The sequence below is a fragment of the Sarcophilus harrisii genome, chromosome 3 (genome assembly GCF_902635505.1).
Source record: "Sarcophilus harrisii chromosome 3, mSarHar1.11, whole genome shotgun sequence".
NCBI lineage: Eukaryota > Metazoa > Chordata > Mammalia > Dasyuromorphia > Dasyuridae > Sarcophilus > Sarcophilus harrisii.
The window spans coordinates 88,422,566-88,444,203 of record NC_045428.1 but is presented as its reverse complement, the minus strand read 5'-3'; the positions used below and the strand labels follow the sequence as shown (position 1 = coordinate 88,444,203).

At 32.9% G+C, this 21,638-nt stretch overlaps 1 protein-coding gene across 2 annotated transcripts in view; it reads left to right on the top strand.

Moving 5' to 3' along the window:
* Positions 1-20,487, top strand: part of NAA16 (N-alpha-acetyltransferase 16, NatA auxiliary subunit) — a 102,707-nt gene extending 82,220 nt beyond the window's left edge. The window contains exons 14-20 of one of the 2 annotated variants that reach the window (XM_031958443.1): positions 4,596-4,809; positions 5,411-5,604; positions 7,222-7,330; positions 12,003-12,101; positions 12,803-12,946; positions 13,480-13,577; positions 19,003-20,487. In XM_031958443.1, the coding sequence (XP_031814303.1) occupies positions 4,596-4,809; positions 5,411-5,604; positions 7,222-7,330; positions 12,003-12,101; positions 12,803-12,946; positions 13,480-13,577; positions 19,003-19,203 (1,059 nt within the window). In that variant the 3' untranslated portion in view covers positions 19,204-20,487. Of the gene's footprint in view, positions 1-474; positions 619-4,595; positions 4,810-5,410; positions 5,605-7,221; positions 7,331-12,002; positions 12,102-12,802; positions 12,947-13,479; positions 13,578-19,002 lie in introns of those variants that run through there. The other variant, XR_004232814.1, reaches the window with a different exon arrangement.
* The last annotated feature ends 1,151 nt before the right edge of the window (positions 20,488-21,638 follow it).

The following is a 21,638-nucleotide window of genomic DNA, read 5'->3' as shown; positions in this document are numbered from 1 at the left end:
CTTCAGGTTTTCATGATTTTTATAAGTTTATTGTATTTTTATACAATAGCTGGCATTATTTAATAATGATCATAACTTACTAGTTTCTTTCTTATACTTAGCAGTTAGCTAATTTTCCACTAGCCTGGAGGAACCATTTGAGTATATGACAATTTATAGGGCCCATTGAATTTATTTTTTCCTCATTACAACAGGCTCTAGACCCCAGCCAGTCTCTCTCCAACTTGTCTTCCTGTCTTCCCAGGACATTTGTACTCGTGTAGTGCTTCTTACAGCAACCTGTGTCTAGTCTGAAGGCCTTTTTTTTTTCCTTTAATTTTTAGGGATGAGTGTGTGTGAGAGTGTGTGTGTGTGAGAGAGAGATAGACAGACAGACAAACATCTTGCTGTTCCATACTATTAAAAGGTTTAGTGAGGAGACTTTTCTTTTCCTTTGTGTGAATTTTGTTTTCCTGTTCTTTGTCATCTCTGAAGCACTCTCCTTCCAAATGGACAACAGGAGGAAAAGAGCCGCAAATGCACCACTTGTGGCAGTCCTCAGCAGCCCTCATTTGTGGGGTCATTCTGCACCACTGTTCCCATGCTGACGCAGTATAAAACCACAGGCATCGTAGTCAGGTGAGCCTGATGTCTGCACCATGGCAGTAACTTTGGCCTTTTCTCCATGTGAAGACACTGAGGTGTTATCCAAAGTGAAGACATCTTAATGGGGGACATTATAGGGAATGTCCAACTAGAATTAATTCTATCCCAAGTACTTCTAGGAACAATCCAGATTTCATATCAATGGTCTGGTAGATACCTTAATAGTTCTGTATAAGTGTCTAATACCTATGGGGACATTTTTTCCCCTCATCCTTTTTCTTATTAATCTCAAAACCTTTAAGGTCTCTCTAAAACAAGTGTTCAGTTCCTCAGCAGCCTAATTTAAATTAGTCTTTTTTATGGAGGAAAATGATAATGGAAATGACTGGGGAAAAAAACCTTTTTATTAAAAAAGATAATGCAGTTTTTTGATGACCAGTTCTTAGACCCATGGGAAATTGGTTATCTCCTTAAATAAGTCACAGCTCTAAACTGTAATCATTGAAAAAAAAAATTATACTGAATGTCCAATATTATTATAGCTGTGACACTATGTAGAGAGGCTATATATTCTCTACTTTATATAATGTACCCCCAACATATTTGGCTATAGAACAAAATATACTGTCATATTTATCAAAATAGTGATTTATTTAAACTAGATTTAAACTGTGCCAAACAGTAGAGCATAAAATCCCTAAATATTATTTAATAAATTGATTCCTGTTCATATAGAACAACTAGGGACAAAGATCTCTCCCTTTGGGCATATGTACTAATTGCTAATTCAGCAAACTATTATTCTAAGTCTTAAATTCAAAGTAGAGATTAGTTGTGTTTGGGTAAAGAGAATGAACTGGAGACATGTAGTGTAAAAAAGATTTCATAATATCAGGCCATTAGTAAGCCAGTTTTTCTCAGTAATTAAAAAAATTTGTATTAAAATAAACAAAATCTAATCTCTTTAATTCAGTATTTAAATACTAAATAAATTCAGCATCTCAAAAGATAGAATTTGTTGAAAGTAATAAACTTGAGAAAAAACTCAGACCTTATTTTAACTAAAAATTAGAGAAACTAGATTAGCATCTTTAAGGCATCATTACAATGGTTACTGGTGAGTGTTACTAAAAAAAACTTTTTGGAAGGACTCTTAGGTGTCTTGCATTTATACAAAATTCTCTCTTCCTCTGCTAGATACTCTCTTCCTGTTTTTCCTCATTTCTCTAAAATAAAACTGAGAAAGGGTAAAGAGAAAATTATTCAAATTCACATTTGTTTTCTTCCATCTAACTTCAAGAAGTCTTACAAGAAGAGCAACATTATTCTCAGTGTTCTTTCAATCTTTTTTGTACTTTAGATTTAATAAATATGACAAAGTTCTAGGATAATTCAGAACTTCATGTTTAGCATCTTTCTCTTTCTTTTGTAGAGAAAATAGCCGTTTTTATTGAAGACCAATCAAAAACTTGTGCTTCAGGATAATAGATTGTGTATATCTTACATCTGTAAGGAATTGAGGTTTTTAAAAAGTTGATTTTTTTATTTGTCTTGTGCATTTGTAGTGCCCAAAGTACTGCAGTCTGTACAATACATTCTTAACTTTGCTTAGTTGGAGAACTATAAAAAATTCATCACTTTATTTACTTTTCATTGCTGCTTACTCTTCTTTATCAATAACAGATATTTTATTAAGGAAATAAAGTGGGCAGCTACCTGGCATGACTAAATTGTCTAGTGACTTCTGAATTACTTCTTTAATCCTGAGGTCTTTTGCTACTTGTCTGCAGATAACTCTATTGTCACAATCTCATGATGAAAGTCTGAGCCATGACAGTGAGAAAGCTTAAGAAATGTTGGGAAAGAGATGTCAATAGCATTTCTTGAGTATATTGTATCTTGTAAAAAATTGTATTTTAACTGAAACCTGGTTTTGACTCATTTAATCTGTTCTTCCTGGTGTCTTTCATGACATACAGATAAATTATAGATCTTTGTTTCATTGCTTTGTATTATATAGTAAATGTGGATTTTTTTCCCTACAGTTTTCTATAGTTAATTTTCAGGCCTTCCCCCCCCCCCACCCCCCTCAGTTGACTAGCTAATAAACTAGACTTTGTAGTCTAGTCTATTCTTTTTAGACTTATGGGCTTTATTTTAGTGTTATTAGCTTTGCTCATAATTTGCCTAGCTTCTTGTGTTAATAAAATTTAAGATCTTTTATGTTAAGTTGATTTTCATTTCTGTGTGGTATCTATATACCTTTTTCCTCAAAGAAGCAGAAATAACAAAATGGTATAAATTGCTTAAACCATCTGTATACTTTATTTGTCTGGTTTTAAAGTGATTTTAATCCTAAACTGCTACTGTGCCAATCCTAAAATGTGTAACCATGTAACTAATGGAAGACAGGTGGAGAGAGGCAGCCTGTGGGCTATTACTGATAGGGAGATGGTACAAAAATTTCTAGATCTAAATGGTTCCCTCCTATCTTAATGAACAGAAACATGATTTAAAATCTGTTTACTAGAATGTATTTCGACTGGTAAAAAGCTTGTGTAGTTCCTTTTTTATTTAAACTAATGATTGTCAACTTTAAAAAGAAAATGAAAAAATGTATTAATTTCTTAATGGTTTTCATATTCTTTTGCTTTGAATACTGATTTTTTTGAACAATGTTATTGAACTTAAAATTATTTTCAGGTGTGCTAGATGTAACTTTGTTCATATTAAAAATTTCTTCATTGCAAAATGCATGTTTTTATTTTTGTCAATTGACTAGCTTATTGAAGGGAAAGGAATTCATGTGTGTGTTTGTTCACATGCCTGCTTCATGATTTATGATAGTTTGGCAAATTAGCATGAACTTATTAACTATGTACTTTGTTTATTCTTGTTTTGTACATATATAAGTTCTTAACTTTGAATTCCCATATTAGAACAGAACTTAAAGTTATTAGAGCACAACTAGATTGTGTAGTGGATAGAGCATTGGCCTTAGAGTCAGGAAGAGTTGAGTTTAATATGGCCTCAGACCTTTGACACTTACTAGCTTTGTGACCCAGAGCAAGTCACTTAATCCCAATTGCCTTCTCCTTACTACCCCTTTTCCCCAAAAGAAGTTAATAGAACATAATGGACTTGGCACTGGCTTTGGGTATCCAGAGACATTGGATTTATATTTTATCCCTGATACTTAATGCTTATGTGATCTTGGGCACACCATTTAACCTACCTGAGCCATTTGTAAAATGAGGATATTGAATCACTTGACCTCCAAGTTTCCATCTTTAATCATTGTGTGGCTTGTATTTAGTTGAATGTGTTCCCATTTTTTCCAACTGACTAAAATTGTCAAAAAAAATTATAGAGCTAGTTCTCCTATCATTTTCTTGCTTCCTGAGAATCCTTAAATTTTTTCAATTTATTTGGCTATAACAAAATAGTAGAAAAGTTAGGGGAACTACTCAGTAAGCAAAGTTAAGTAAGGTATAGATTCTAGAGAAACATTCTATCTCCATTAGTTCATTTATGGGAAAAATAGATGAGAGTCCTTGATTTATGTGGAAAATTTATTTTAAATGGATAAAAATATAAACAGAAACTTCAAAAATAGCAAATGCTTTATGTTAGATAGGTCACTGATGTAACTTGATAATTTCCTTAAAGTATATCAAATATGAAGAGAATACTGTTCTCTCTATTCAAGGAAGATAGAGCTTGTGGAAATAGGTTTAGATTTCAAGAAGAGAAATACAGGTTAAACATAAGGAAATATTTACTCTGTAAGAGTGATTCAGTAAAGGAAAGGGATTAGTGTGAATGTTTTAAATTCTGCATTGAAATCCTTGCTGTTTTTCTGTATAGAAATAAAAATAATTTTCCAGATTTTAGTAATCAAATTATAAAACCTCAAAATTGGCAAGGACCGCAGAGGTTCACTTAGTCCAGTTTATGTCAGAGTGGGAGTTGGGACCATGTGTAACAATTTTTTTGCTTTTGTTTTTAAGCATTTTTTTGAGATAACAGACGATCAGTTTGACTTCCACACATACTGCATGAGAAAGATGACTCTTCGTGCCTACGTTGAACTTTTGCGATTGGAAGATGTACTGAGGAAACATGCTTTCTATTTTAAAGCTGCTCGATCTGCAGTAGAGATATACTTGAAATTGCACGATAATCCAATAACCAATGAAAGGAGAGAACAAGAAGTGAATTCAGGTAATTAATAAGAACTAATAGAAACGGCAAAATAGCATTTGTGCAAATTGTAAGTTACATGGGAAGATTTAATTCCAAATGGACTTGAGATTGTGTTATATATCTTATGAATTTTCTGCCTTTGCATTAGTGGTGAATGTAGAGAATAATTTAACAGATACTCAGTTCATTATTTCACTTAAGAGAAGAATTAACATGATTTAGGAAATTTAAGGAAGTGAATAACATAAAAAGATTTTTTGAAGCAAAAAGTCATTTGTAAAATAGGACAAAGGAATAGAAAACCATAGTTTGGATATTTGTAGATTTTATTACAATATAATCTAACATTAACTTTTTGATATCTAAGGAATATTAAACGTTATATAGTCTTATCTTTATTGGATTCATGCATACATATCATGTAATTCCTCACTATCAAAAATATAAAGCTTTTTGTATATTGCATATCTGAGGAACCAGCATCTATAGTCTATAAAAACTTGAATCAAAAAATTAGGCCCATAGCTTACATAAGCTCAGTTAACAATGTTGTGAAATGATATTGTTTCGCTGTATAAAACTTTTAATAACAATTTTTTGCTTACTTTGGTATTTGTAGAAAACCTTTCAGCCAAAGAATTAAAGAAAATGCTCAGCAAACAGAGAAGAGCCCAGAAAAAAGCTAAATTGGAAGAAGAGCGGAAGCATGCTGAGAGAGAACGGCAACAAAAAAATCAAAAGAAAAAACGAGATGAGGAAGAAGAAGAAACCAATGGTCCCAAGGAAGAATTAGTACCAGAAAAACTTGAAAGGGTGAGACAAACATGTTAAAGCAATAACATCTCTTTGCTCTGACATTTCTAGAGAATAAATTGCTCTGCAAGTGACATAACTTATTTTTTGATTTAAAAGTCACTTTGTGGTTCTCACATCAGTAATAATACTGATAAAACTGAGTGTCAGTTGATAACAAAAATTAATGCCTTGAACAAGTATTTTGTAAACTTCAGATATATTCTGACTTCCTTCTTTATGCTTTACACTTTAGCAATCACTTTATTTTCACAGTTGCACAGTTTTAAATACTTTAAGGATGTAAATACTCTGAAACTAGAAGCCAAAGGAAATTGTAGCTAAATTCTCCCTAAAGAAGTATATTAAAAAGTTGGCTTTATTTTACATCCAAAGGCAATAAGAAACATTTCTTGAAAAACATTTTACCATCTCTTAATTCAGAACTCATGATAACTCTTTGCAAAAAGACCATGAAGATACTTGCATATTATGCTTTGATATCTGTTGTAGTTGGTAGTTGCTGATAGAGAAATTAATATAATAATACTACAATAAGAACTTAGTAAGACCCTCCAAAATAAATTTTCATATAGTTTAATCTTTGGTAATTTCAGTACAAAGGTAGACAGAAGGAAGGAGATGGTAGAAAGCATAGTTTCAGAGATAAGAAATCAGGGAGACCAAAAGCTTGTAAATTAAATACAAGATTTTTAACTCTATGAGTACTTCAAGAAGAGAATTGAGAGATGCTTTCTCTGGTTAATTCCAAGTAATATCACAAAGAATGCAATTGATTCTATTCTCACAATCTCTTTGTTGTTCTTCACACATAACTCTCCATCTCGTGACTCCCTGTATTTTTTTAAGCCTGGATTTCTTGTGTTTTTTGGCTTTCATGACTTCCTTCTCAGCTAAAATCCCATTTTCTGCAAGATTCCCTTTAATACTAATGTCTTTCATTTTAAGATTATATTCCCAATTGATGCTGTGTCTTTCTTGTTTGTGCATAGTTATCATTTGAATGTTGTCTCTTCCATTAATGAAAGCTGTTGGAGAAGAGAAGACTGGTTTATAGTTTAAACAAACACTGCAGAGCGATCATTTAATCAAGCATTTAGAAACCCCAACCTTTCTTTTGTATGTCTGTGAGTGAGTGTATGTATATGTGTGTGTGTGTGTGTTTATGTCATCAGAATTTCCTCTCCTTTCTCAGAGAGCTTCATCCTGGTCACCTACTATTTTTCTTTTTTCTTTCTTTTGCTGAGGCAATTGGGGTTAAGTGACTTGTCCAGGGTCACACAGCTAGGAAGTGCTAAGTATCTGAAATCAAATTTGAATTCAGGTCCTTCTGACTTAAGGGCTGGTGTTCTATCCACTGCGCCACCTAGCTGCCCCATCACCTGTTTTTTTTTAAAAAGCAGGGGACTCTGTATGGAGAAAGTTGTAATGTATTGTCAGATGTGGCCACTCTTCTAGGCTGGCTCTCCTGAATTGCTTTTCTTAGGTGGAAAGAAAGGTTCAATGGGACAAAAAAGAGCTCTAAGAGAAAATGATTGATATTAAAAAAGAATAAAAAAGAACATAAAATCAGTTTTAAGTGTTGTTTTAAATGACATTTACTTTCCTTCTAAACAGGTAGAAAATCCTTTAGAAGAAGCAATCAAGTTCCTTATACCACTTAAGACTCTTGCTGCTGATAACATAGACACTCATCTTTTAGCATTTGAAATATATTTTAGAAAAGGTAAGGTGACTTAAAGTATTGTTTTCTTTTAGTCATTGATTATTTTAGGAACCACACAAATTTATCATTTTTATCCATTTTTATAGTGTATTGTTTCATGGATTGCCATGGGCAAAGAATTAATTACCAGATACCTAGCCTGGTGATGAGGCTTTTTGTACTTATAGCAAGGTCATTCTTCAAAAACCATACTTAATAAATTTAAGCCATACTCAATGCCTGTTGGAGCCTCCCAGAGCTTATGCTTTGCTATTGTAATTTTTGAGAACTCAGACTCACCTTCACATTACAGTGAAGAATTGGAATAAGAATGAAGAATCCAAACTGAATGTCATGCAGAGAGCTGTAGAGAGGCTCATGGTAAGTGTTAATAGGCTGCAACATAAACCAAGGAGAAACTTCAGAGAAGAGCCCAAGTAAAAAATGCTGCCAGGGAAATGTTTGTTAGGAAGAGATGGTGGTATGAACATCCAGAATGTCCCACTGGTATCCTAGAAATGCCCGAAAAAAACAAAGGAGACATCCTGCACATTGAATAGGCCTCCTGTAGCAAATTTATGGGAAAATAGGATTAAAAGCCTCATAGGATGGGCATTCATGGATGGATTGCTTGTTGTCTTTGTTGCTGGAGAAAACATCCACATCTATGAGGTCCCTGATCCAATTGGATTTTTCACATTCATAGAGACCTTAACCCACGGCAATTGTTTTAGCCAACTCCTTGCTTGTCATAGGATTTTTTTTTTACACCAGTGCTCCAGAATGGTTATCCAGCCTGTGTTTGAAATGCTTCAGTGGAGCATTCACTGTTTTGTGAGAGGGAACATTCTTTTTTTGGGCATTTCTAGCTGATAATGAGCAGAAATCTACTTTCTCACCCATTCTTCCTAGTTCTACCACTGCTGCCATATAGTATAAGTCTCTTTCACTTGTCAGTCTTAAATGTATTTGATGATAGCTATTCTATCATCTCATGTCTTGTTTCTTCTAGGCTAAATGTTACCAGTTCTCTAACCATTCTTCTTTAGTGATTTGATGAGAATACTTAATGGGCACTCTCTACTGGATGAGTTCCTTTGGCTCTCCTAAACTGTAGAACCTAGAGGTAGTACTAAAGTTGTATTTTTTAGTTCTATTTAATACATTCCTTGGGAATGTAGTTAGATGGGGGGAGGGGGGGGGAGGACAAAATATCTTTTATTTTTATTTTCAAAAAAGTTACACATGTATGTTAACTTTTTAAATACACATTTCTTTATGAATCATGTTGGGAGAGAAAAATCAGAACAAAAGGGAAAAACCATGGAAGAGGAAAAAATAAAAAACCAGAAAAGAGAAGTGAAACATAGCATGTGTTGATTTACATTCAGTCTCCATAGTTCTTTTGCTGGATGTAGATAGTGTTTTCTATCCAAAGATTAGTGGCATTGCCTTAGAAAGAATTATTCTAGATGGTAAGAAGTGAGTTATAGTGAAAGCCAATCAAAAAACATTATGGAAAAATAAGCAAAAATGTCCATAATTTACATCTGAAATGAATCAGCAAATTGGCATTCTGTACAAATTCTATATGTAAACAGACAGAAAATGGTTGTCACATGGACCTATGAGTTGGCTAAGGATGTTTGCTTTGGATTATTTGTTGTATCTGAATCGGCAGAGCAAATGAATATTTTTAATCTTTTGTAATGTTAAAATATTTAACTTATGCAGGATTTTGGTTAAAATGGATGTCATTTAATTGTAATAATCATTATTGAATTCAGAAACAAGACCAGTCCAGTTTTCCATCGTCATCTTTATGGTTCTACAGATCAAATCCTTTCTTTAAGCCAACATTTTATAATTTCCCCCTCATTCCAATTTGTTAAGGCCAATTATTCTCAGTGACTTTTTTTCTCCAGTAATTTAGAGGAAATTCCCCTGCTCTCCAATCTGAATTACTCTCCCGTCCCTTCTCTCTTAGTGGATATTAGCCAGGTCTTCCCCTTTATTGATTGTCAGGATTATTCTGCTGCCACCCAACTCAGAAAATGAAGTCATTTCACTTTCACCTCCCAGCCCCCTGTCCCCAGTATTCCCTTCAGATTAAAATGTTTTGTTCATTGTATGGCAGAAATACTTCATACTGTCAGAACTCATTTGATGTGGCAAAATTGTCCAGGAAAAGGGGCTTGTTCCCTGCCTGCATTACTACTATTTCCAAATTCTCTTTTGCATCAGAAATGTTTTCTGTTATGATTGATAGATCATTTTAGGACTTAGATATATTCAAATCTGTTAGTGCCCATAGATATTATTGGTGTGTGAAATTCAAATATTAAGGAATGTAGAGCACAGAAATTTTACTCAACCATCTTTGGGGTTTATGCCCCAAATGTTATGTAAAAATCTTATTTTCTTTTTCTCCAAGGTCATTTGAGCTAACTTAATTTAGATTTGGCAGACTTTAAATTTGAAGAGTCATGCAAGCTAACACTGGCTCATTTATCTTCATGTCAAATTATTGCTATTTCTCATTGCTATTAATCTTTGGGGAAATTGGATGAACAGGTTATAAATGTATTATATTTTTACAACTGCTATTTCTTAAAATTTTAGACTGTATGCGTAGTACTATTAGGTCTCATAGTTCTTTGTTCAAAGATATACATGGGATTAACAGTGTCGAGATAGTAAGACTATCCTTTGTTTTGTAGCTGTGATTCTTAAACTCTCTTCCTAGCACATTTTGTTTCAGAAAAAAAAAGAAAAGGCTATCTTGATTGTTTTAGTCTAGTTCATCTAGTTCATGAAGCCAGTTTGGTTTCATAGGAAAACATCTTGTGCTGCATTTTTTTAAACTATGTTTTAGGGTTGTCATCATATCAATTAATTGGCAGTTTATCACAGAGCAACTGCTTAATTAAAATATTAATAGTATTTTAAATGTGCACCAGTAATAGGATATATCAGAATTAGTGGTGATTGCTTTCTAGGGAGTGTTTGTCACTGTGATAGCAAGTTTTCAGTGATATTGTTACTTGTTAAGGGATTTTCTTTGTCCCACAGTGTCCTCTAGAAGTGACATTTTGTGGATGATACTGCTAATCTTATCAGGGCCTTGGAAGGTTTCTGATCTGCCCAATTAAGACTCATAATTCTCAAATAAGTTTTTCCTAATGGCACAAGAAAATTCAAGAGGGTAAAGAATATCTTTTTCTATATTGATATATAATTAGATGGACAACCCATTGAGTTTATATATAAATAAATGCATCTTGGGCAAAAATTCTGTGTAGACAGTGAGATGGTCCCTGTATTATATTAGAGGAGAGCAGGCTGGAAAATTGTGCAGGTTTTAAAAAGTGAACCTAAGCTTTATTTTTGAAACAAATACATGGCCATTTAACTCCACTATTCTTCCAGGAAAGATGTATGATTCTGAATGATTGATTACCTCATTCTCTGAAGAATCGAAATTGGAAAAATTACATAGTAATTAATGGAAGAGAGAATGATCAGCTTGAGTGAATTTTAAAACAGATAACATGTGTATTACATATATTTTAACATTATAAAATTATAGTAGGAAAAATGACAAAGGATATCCTCAGACAAACTTGATTGCTAGAGTGAGAAAAATCCAGTGATAACCCAAGTATTCTATTGATATCTACTCAGTGTTAAGAAATCTAGGTGGATATACTCCAGATGTGAGATGATAGATATATAAAAGAGTTGCATAGGATGGGAAGACCTGGGGGTTGTGATCTGCATTATTAAAAGCAATACCATCATTGCTGAAATTATGGTTATATTGAAAGATATTGAAATATGAATTTCAGGTATTCCAGGGCTGGGCTTGATGTAGTCAAAAGAGCGTTATTCATGAGTAGAAATATCTGGAGGACTTAACAATCTATGTGCAATCTTTTTCCATGGAGACTTTTGCTGGGTACCCTCTAAAGCAGTGGTACAAGCTTTGATGCATATATGTTGCCATTTTGCGTCACTTGATGTTTATATTTGAGTAGTTATTGAGGAGGGTTGTCTCTTTCATATTTTTCAAGGACTCTTGATGAGAGACACCTTGTTGGAGCAAAGTCTTTAACAAAGCATTTTGGTCTCTTATCAAAAACTTATAGTCAAATAGTTTTTTAAAATATCAATACCAAATAACTTAAATAATCATCTCTCCTATTAAAGACAAGTAAAGATTATTTGACTAAAAAGAATGTTCCACTTGACTTCAGAGAGGGTATTAGACATGCAATAAATGTAATGTCATTGGGAACAGCTTAAGAGAATGGGCTAAAAATAAATTGATTATTTTGAAATTGTATTTGGATTAATAGTGTTTTGTCCCCATTTTAATTAATAATATAAGTAAGGAAAATATATTCATGGATTTTCTTTGTTGGATGAAGAAGTTAAAAATGCAGAATTTATTGTTTTTCTTAGTTTTCTAACACTTGCCCAACATTGTTGGATATCATTGTAAAATAGTTGCTCAGAATGAAGGATCAGGAAGTCTCTTTTTGATTCATAATTGTCTGTCCTCCATAGCTAGTTTTGTTATATGCTTGAGAAAATAATAAACTGAATGTTCTGGGAGGCAGGGAGGAAAGGCTATTTAAAATATGTCAAAAATAAAATATTCTGAATGATTTTCTTTAATTTTCTGATACAGGAAAATTTTTGTTAATGTTGCAGTCGGTCAAAAGAGCTTTTGCTATTAACCGTAATAACCCATGGCTACATGAGTGTTTAATTAAATTCTCTAGTTCTGGTAAGTATAATGGTTACTATCCATATTTCCCTTATTTTAGATTTTTTTTTTCTTTGAGTGAAATAGTTGTGGCTAAATAAAAATACATTCATCAGACAAATACTAGAATATCGAAAATAGTAGTAGTGGCAGGTATGGGGCATAGACAATTATTTCATTGGTATAGGTCACTCCCTGTACTCGTGCATTTCAGCATCAGCTCTGCATCTTAAAGTCCTGGGAAACTGGAAGCGCTCCAGGAAATTAAGCAGCTAAACAACTTTGGGATCTGAATATCAAGATAGCTAATATGTTTGAGAGTTCTTTTTGACTTGGAGGCTGGCTATTTATTAGGATACACCATATACACTGCTAGTGGCTCAAGATAAAGTGTTTTGATCATAAGTTTATAAAGTGAGAAATAATTCTATTACTTATGTTACTCTTTGTGTTTCTTAAAGAATAGCTATAAATTCATAATAAGATGTTTATTTATATATGCATACAAGCATGTACACATATCGATATGCATATATCAACATATCCAGAAACCATGATGTTTATAAGTCCAGTACTACTTTTGTTGTCTTATTGGACAGGAGAAAGAGAGTGTGAGAGAGAGGAAGGTGTGTGTGTGTCTGTGTGTATCTGTATGTCTGTGTCTCTGTGTATGATACATACCTCTAGGGATATTTTAATTAATGACAAAATTTTTTTTTCAGTTTCTAATCATAGTAATCTTCCAGAAATAGTGAACAAAGTCCTAACCCAAGAAATGCAGAAAATCTTTGTTAACAAAGATTTGGAAAGTTTTAATGAAGAATTTCTCAAGCATAATGCTACCTCTATTCAGCATCTACTTTCAGGTAGGCCTTAGTAGTTTTGTTTTGTTTTGTTTTTTTGGCTGAGGCAATTGGGGTTAAATGACTTGTCCAGGGTCACACAGCTAGGAGGTGTTAAGTGTCTGAGGTCAGATTTGAACTCAGGGTCCACCTGATTTCAGGGCTGGTGTTCTATCCACTGCGTCACTTAGCTGCTACCAGGCTTAGTATTTTTGTTTTTTTGTTTTTTTCGTTTAAGAGTCGTTAATTAAATATCTCTTATAGACTTAGTAACTTTAAAGTCTTTGGGTGCGATTTATCAAGTTATTGTTTTATTCTATTAATTTGGTAGCCTAGTGGTCACAAAAAGGTTAGAATAGCATCTGTATTTAATTATATTAGTAAAAATCTTGTTTTGTATCTGCCTACTTAATTGAAACAATGATGGGACTTGAACACCAAGCTAGCCATAATTGTTTGGCTACTAGTGATTTGGGTAATATATTTATAAAAGAAATCAGAAAAATAATGTGTGTTTTATACTTTTCTTTAAATGTATTTATATTTTATGATCTTAGGTGCTAAAATGATGTATTTCCTAGATGAATCAAGACAAGAGAAAGCAATTGCTATTGCTACGAGATTGGATGAAACGATAAAAGATAAAAATGTGAAGGTACACCTTCATTTTTATAACTGCTGATGCAACTAAATGTTTTCTTTTTTTCTCACATATATCTTGATTTCTTCTTTTACTTTTTCCATTGTCTGACACTGAGACCTGCCTCCCCTTGCCTCATCTGCATCAGATGTCATCTTTCTCATATTGGCTGGACTCTCTTATACTATATGACTTAATTGCTCCCCATTGCCATTTCCAGATTTTCCCTCTATAGCCATCATTCAAAAGTCTTTGAATTCATTGAGATTCACATTGTCAAAAAACAAAACAAAAAAAAGATTCACATTGTCCAAATTTATCATCCATTCCAAATACTGGTAGTGTCTAGTACTCAGGACATTGGCCTTCCTTTCTCTTTCCCTTTAAAAACAATTTTTTATTCTAAATTTGAAGACTGTTCTCTCCTACCTAATCCTCTCTGTCCTGCCCAAAAAGAGAGCATTTCCCTATATATAGCAGAACACTAAGAGAGGATTAAATATATGAAATAATCCCATTTCATACTGCTTGCTTTAAATGTGTTAAGACCTGAGTAACAAATAAACAGTCAAACAAAACAAATCCACACAGTGATCCTATCCAAAAATATTTGTCTCTATGCACTATGACTCTCTTGATTGTTAAGAGGCCAATGAAATATGTTTTATCTTAGGTCCTCTGTAGATATGGTTAGTCATTGCATTAAATCTTTTGAAGTTGTTGCTTTTACAGTATTTGTGTCCTTGTATAAATTGTTCTGCTTCTGCTCACTTCCCTCTGAGTCAATTTATACTTTCCAATATTCTTTTGTGTCGTTTTTTACATCTCAATAGTATGCCATTACATCTAGAATTGTATTGTTTAGCTATTTCTCAATTTTTAGAGTCAATCGCAGCCACTCCATTAGATAATAATTCTTTGCCTTTTAAAAAATCCTTCAGGATCATGAAGTTGGATTTAGAGTTTGCTTGGAAGTGTTCTCCTCTGGTATTATCCTCCTTCTTAACCCTACGTCCCTAACTTTGCTTGTTTACTGTTGAATTTAATGTGTTTCCATACTAATTGTGTGGACATGGTTTTTCTTAATTTTGTACTTGTCAGCTAAGAAGGAATTTCATATGATGCCTTCTCACCCCTACCCATTGTTTTCATCTCTGTTTTCTCTCCTCCTAAAATGCAATTATAGAAATAGAAAGTTCTTCTTCTTTACAACATTATTTTTTTTTAACCTTTTTCCTCTTCTTCCTTCAACCTTCAAAACAGAAGTAGCTCATTCATAGCTCTGTTTTTACTCTTTAATTTTCTTAGTACTCTTTGAAGATTTTAAGGCTCTGAAGGAACACTTGTTTCTTCTTCCCCATAAGAATGTTAATAATGTTCTATCCTGTTGCTCAAATAGATTCACCATTCTAAGCTTTTCTGAATTAGTCTTTTTTTTTTTCCTCAAAGTTCCTACTCAGCTCAAGTCTTTTAATCAGAAATGTTTATACATCTTCTATTCCATTAAAGGTCTGTTTTTCTTTTTGTAGAATTATACTTAGTTTTGCAGGACAAGTATTTTTGGCTGTAAATTTATCTCTTTTTGCCTTGGAAATATTATATATATGATGATATATGATTCATAGAGGAAAAAGTGGAAGTAGTCCTAGAGGGAAAGCTCTAAGATTAATGAGGACTGGGTAAAGGTACAGACTCATTTTCAAACATTATGGAAGGGGTAGCTAGGTGGTAGAGTGGATAGAACATCAGCTCTGAAGCCAGGAGGACTTGAGTTTAAATCTGGCCTCAGACACTTAATATTTCCTAGCTGTGTGACCCTGGGCAAGTCACTTAACCCCAATTACCTCAGCAAAAAAGCAAAAACAAAAAACCCAAAAAACAAAAAACCAACCTCCAAAAAACATTATGGGGAATACAAAAAGTTATTAAAATGTAGTTGAGAATAAAAAAAAAAGTTAATAAAAAAGCAAAAAAAAAACCCAACCCTTTTAACAATCAAGCAAAATAAATTCTATCAGTGGCCATATCCAAAAATATATCATGGTGCACCCTAACTATGTCATCTTTCTGTCAGGATTTGCAGAGATTACTTTATTACTGATTCACTGGAATTGTGGTAGGTCCCCGAATTTATCAAGAGTTCTTTCAAAGTTTTTCAAAGTTGTTTGTCTTTATAGTATTATTGGATAAATTATTTTTCTGATTCTACATACTTTATTCTGCATCACTTTATACATGTATCCTCAGATTTCTCTGAAATAACCTCTTGATTAATCATTTCTTACAAGCACAATTTACTTCATTGCATTCTTGTATCATAATTTCTTTAGCAATTCCCCAATTGATGAGTGACTTATTAATTTTCAGTTCTTTACCACTACAAAAGAGCTTTTCTGCTATTTGTGGACATATGAGTCTCTTTCCTCTTTGGTTTCTTTAAGATGCAGTTTTATTTTATTTTATTCTTTTCTTTCTTTTTTATATTTTATTTTATTTTTTATTATAGCGTTTTTTTTACAAGACATATGCATGTGTAATTTTTTAGCATTGACCCTTGCAAAACCTTCTGTTCCAACTTTTCCCTTCCTTCCCCCCACTCCTTTTCCTAAATGGCAGGTAGTCCAATATATGTTAAATATGTTAAAGTATGTTAAATACATATATGTATACATATTTATACAGTTATCTTGCTGCACAAGAAAAATCGGATTTAGAAATAAGGTGAAAATATTTTCACCTTAACCTGAGAAGGAAAACCAAAATGCAAGTGGACAATAATAACAGGAGGAGTGGAAATACTATGTTGTGGTCCACGCTTATTTCCCATAATTCTTTCGCTGGGTGTAGCTGGTTCTCTTCATTACTGAACAGTTGGAACTGATTTGGATCATCTCATTGTTGAAGAGAGCCACGTTAAGGTGTAGTTTTAGTGATGTATTGTTGGTGTAGGGTATTATTTAGTGATTTTTTTTTGTGTGTGTGAATAATTCCAATTTGCTTTCTAGAGGAGCTGTACCAATTTACAGCATTACTAACATGATGTATTGTTGGTGTAGGGTATTATTTAGTGATTTTTTTTGTGTGTGTGTGAATAATTCCAATTTGCTTTCTAGAGGAGCTGTACCAATTTACAGCATTACTAGCAATGCATTAATTAATGTGCTTGTTTTTTCACAGCCCCTTCCCACATGTGTTATTTTTTCTTTTGTCATCTTTTCCAGTTTGATGGGGGTGAGGTAGCATCTTAGTGTTGCTGTATTTTGCATTTCTCTAATTAGTCATTTAAAATATTTTTTCATTTGGCTATTGATAGGTTGGAGTTCTTCCTTTCAAAATTGTATTTATATCCCTTTAATTTGTCAATTGGAGACATGATTATTTTTCTTATAAATTTGCTACACATATCTTGGAAATGGGACTTTTTCATAAAAATTTGTTGCAATTACTTGACCTGTTCCCCTTAATAAGCTGCATTGGTTTTGTTTGTGCAAATACAAATACCTCTATACAAATACCCCTCCCAATCCCCCTACTATATATATCTTCCTTACTTCTCAATTTTTTAAAAATGAAGTTGCCTTTTATGTTTAAATCATGTACCTATTTAGAAATATTTTGGTTTTGCATGTACAGTATATTTTTGTTGTTTTCCCTAAGTGCTCGCTTTCATATTGAGTCCATCAACTATCAAAGTATATGTTAGATTGGAGAATTTTGTCAATTTGTTTTTGTGGAATTCATTTACTTTACCCTCCACCATACATAGTGACACATAATCTACAGTTACCTTCATGGTAATATTTTATTCATACTTAACATTGTTCCTCTAAGGCTAAATGATCAAGTATCATTTGAAATGTTATTTCTTCTCGCTACAGGTCCAACAGCTTACTTAACTTTTTTATTCTCCTCTGAGAAGAGTATATAATTATAAATCCTCCCCTGTAGAAGGTCACAGTCAGTGGGAAACTCTGGGCAAGGTATAAGACCTTTCAGCCCGGAAGGAATCTGCTAACAATGTCTGGTTCGGCTCCCCATCTTCCCTAAGGGCTCTCAGCCTTCCTGAGAAGTCCGGGGTGGTGGTGGTGACAACCTGTGTTGAGATTGAAGTAAAGTGATACTTTTCAAGTGGAAGAGCGATACCAGGTGGCTAACAGCATACAATAGCAAATTATTTATGTGGTCCTATGTGTGCACAGTATTGTTTTTGTTACATTATATAAAGGGGAAAGTCCTTGAAATAAATGGACTCCATTTTTCCACCATCCTCAGAAGTCCCGCCTCATCACTTCACTAGGAAGATATATTTTAATAACCCCAGTGTGGAGGCTCTAGAAAGCAACGGTGTGTTTTGTCACCCCAACTTGAGGGCTCTAGAAAGCACAGTATTTTCATCACCCTGGCGTGGGGGCTCTAGAAAGCAACGTTAGGTTTTGTTACCCCAACTTGGGAGCTCTAGAAAGCAGGATACAACATTCCCCCTCCTCCATTACCTGTTATTTATTTTAAAAATAAATTTGTGTTTGTACTTTTTGACATTGCCCAATTTCTTTCTATAACCCTTAACCTTCCCTTTTTCCATCTTTCAGAGAGCCATCCTTTACATAATTAAAAAAAATTTAGCTGGAATTTCATTTGAGTCTACTGGTTTCATTCATGAGAACAACAATATTACTTGCTTTGGTTTTAGTGTGTCCTCTCATTAAAGTTTTCACAGAGAATAATTTTATTAATGTTTCAAGATTATTCCTAAAGTGACTCCCTTGTCCCCTTGCCACTCCACTCTGTCACTATTATTGAAGAATCAGGAAGACGACCTACTAAAACTGAGGTCATTTTTACATTTTCTTTATTCCACATATTATCATGGCCAGAGAATTTTTTATTTAGTGGCCAGCATACTGCTCCCAAACCCCTCCCTAATTAGATTGGTCCTGGAGCAATAGGCACAATTTGTCTCTTAGTTAAAACATGATGGAAATTGTAATTCCCTTTTATAAGCTTTGTGTATCCAGGGGACAAGAGAATTATCACTTTTATAGAGGGCCTTGCACTTAACAGGTGCTCAATTCATATTTGTTGAGATGAACTTTCAAATTTGTATTCATATTTATAGATACAAAATAATCTAGAAGAGTTTTAAATGTGTTTAAGAAGGCTTTTTTTAAAGCACTCACATTTTTAGTTCTTTGTATTTTATTTTTGCTATTTAAGGATACTTTTGGAACTGCATAGCTTTTCTCAATGCTTTACAATTTGATTCCTAGCAATCTTTTTATAGAAAATTTTTTTTTCTAATTATAGAGAGGCATAGTGCTTAATTTTGTATAGTCTATGGGATTCATCTTGGTTTTCTCAGTATACAAATTCTGAGTTTGATTAAACAGCTTATTGGCAGATGATGTTATTAATTTATATTTTTTAAATCTTCTTTCTTTAGACTTTAACAAAAGTTTTTGAGGCACTGATTGACGGCAGTTTTGGGATCTGCAATACCCAGTATGAAGAATACCGGATGGCATGTCATAAACTGTTTCCCTTTTCACCTGCCTTTCTGCCTCCTACAAATGAGGACAATTCTAGTACTGCATCAGTAAACCATACAACTATTAAACATGATGTGATGGCGAATGAAATTTGAATATCCTAAAAAAATTGACTTATAATCTCATGACTGGATTCAATTCAGAGTTCTTTTTCCAGGGTGCATTTTAATATCCTATAGGCATTAAGTGAAATGTTTGGGTAGTAAAATTTAAAAATGGAGTATGCCATTAAGGCTTTGTTCTTTTCCTGACCCCCAACTGCCACTGTTTATGTAAGTCTTATCTGTAATCACCATTTGTCTTGTTTATACTTGGACAGTTTGTCCTATCAACAGAGCTCATAAATTATGAGCATTACAGCTTTCACCTAAGTGGTACAAAAATATGATCATTTCTTACTGATTAAACTTAAACATTGGACAAAGCTAATTATGTTAGATATAATACCAATGTTCCCACTGCATTTTATTTCGAGTTTTTAATATTAATCCTTCTTGATAGGTTTTTTAAAAGCACATTATTATGAATGTATTGGCTGTTTGCATGATTTTTAAAAATACTGACCCTATTGTGAGAAGTATAGAGATGTCTTTTAAAAATTATAAGTTGGAATTGTTTCTTTATGTTTTTCATGATTTATCATTTTAAACTTATTATTAGTGAGAGGTATTGTGCAAATATCAATGCCCTTCTTTTGTTTTCAGAAATGTTAATTTAACAGTTTAACCAAAATATTCCAATTTTGTCATTTAGTGATTAAGGATTTGGAGATTAGTTCCCCCCTTAATCATAGAAATTCATTGGTCAGTTTACATATTTCATACAAGGCATAGCCAAGAAATATAATGCTTTCTTCATTAAATTGCTTTCAGTACTACTAAGCAATTTCTATTAAGAGTGTTTTTTTATATTTTTTTCTTCAAGGGGAGACAGTAGGCTGACTTTCAAAATTATAATGAAATACTTTCTTACTCTGTGTGTGTGGTGCATTAACTGATGAATGCATCCAAACATACCACATAGCAAAATGAATGTTTAAGCTTTGATTAGTTTTGCTAATAAAATATGATCCTGCTCAACAATCTAGCTTTTTTCATTCTATAGAAATGGCTCTCAAACCTTAAAATATACTTTGGCCTGTACAGAAAAATTAAAATTAGTGTCTTTGTTTTTATTTCTGCTATGTAAATATTTCAGTGATATTAACTAGACCCTTTAAGGCAAAAGCAAGGGGAGATTTTATTAAGACAAATAAACTGTTCTAATAGAAATGGTTTATTTTTTTCCTTGTGTATTTAGGTTCCAAATTTTTGGATTAAAAAAACTGTAAAATTATGCCAACCAATGTAATGCTGTAATAAATTATTTTGTACACAGTTGTTTTTTTTGGCTTTTTTTATTATGTAAGTTGCACAATCATAGAATATTATTTGTTTTGTACAATGTTCATCTTCAGAGGTGTTAAAAACCTAGTCTTAAATCATTTTAAGTTGTGGAGGGTCATTGTCACCTAGGGATCCAATATATTTAAATTTCTAGAGTTTCCAACTTACTGCTTTGTATTTTGCTCCTTATGTAGCTGTTGAATCATTTTATGAATGTTCATTAGTTTCTATCTAACCTTTTTTGTTGTTGTTGGGGTAATTAGGGTTAAGTGATTGCCTAGAGTCACACAGCTAGGAAGTATTAAGTGTCTAAGGTCAGATTTGAACTGACATCCTCCTGATTTTAGGGCCAGTGCCCTCTCTATTGTGCCAATTTAGTTGTTCCTCTGTCTAACCTTAAAAAAAAAAAAAAGAAAAGTTTTAGTTTATGGTAAAGCTCCATTTGCAAAAATGTGTCAGCTAATTTCCCAACCCTTCTCCTCCTCCTATATACCTAACCATGTTGTAGTTGATTGATTTTAACTTTTTGAAAGCTGAACTTCTATGGACTGGTATTTAATTGAATTTTGAATTTCGTAATGACGTTTTCATAAAAGATGATGCAATTTTTATTTGGTTGTGTTTAAGATGTTCATAGATGTAGAACAATAAGTGATTTTAAAGATCATTAATGAGTTCAATTTCATCATTTTATTATCTTAAATGAAATAAATAAAGTTTTTATTCAGAAAAGTTAAGTAAGTTTTTAAAAATATGGAATGATAAAACCTTGTAATAAAAAAGATAGAATCATCATGTATGGGCAGGTAGGTGGTACAGTAGATAGATCTCCAGGCTTTGAGTCAGGAAGAATTAAGTTCACATCCTTCCTCAGACACTAACTGTGTCTGGGTAAGTAATTTAATTCTATTTGTCTTAGTTTCCTCATCTATAAAATGAACTGGAAAGGGAAAGGGTAAAACAGTTCCAGGATTTTTCCTAAGAAAACTCCACATGGGATCACAAAGAATCAGACACAATTGAATGACCGAACAACAGTGAAATGCATATTTAACTGAAAATATTTTGGGTCCACAAGTTAAAACAATCTCATAATATGTATGTGATATTAATTTTCATTTTACTGTCCCTGTCGCTTAATTTTG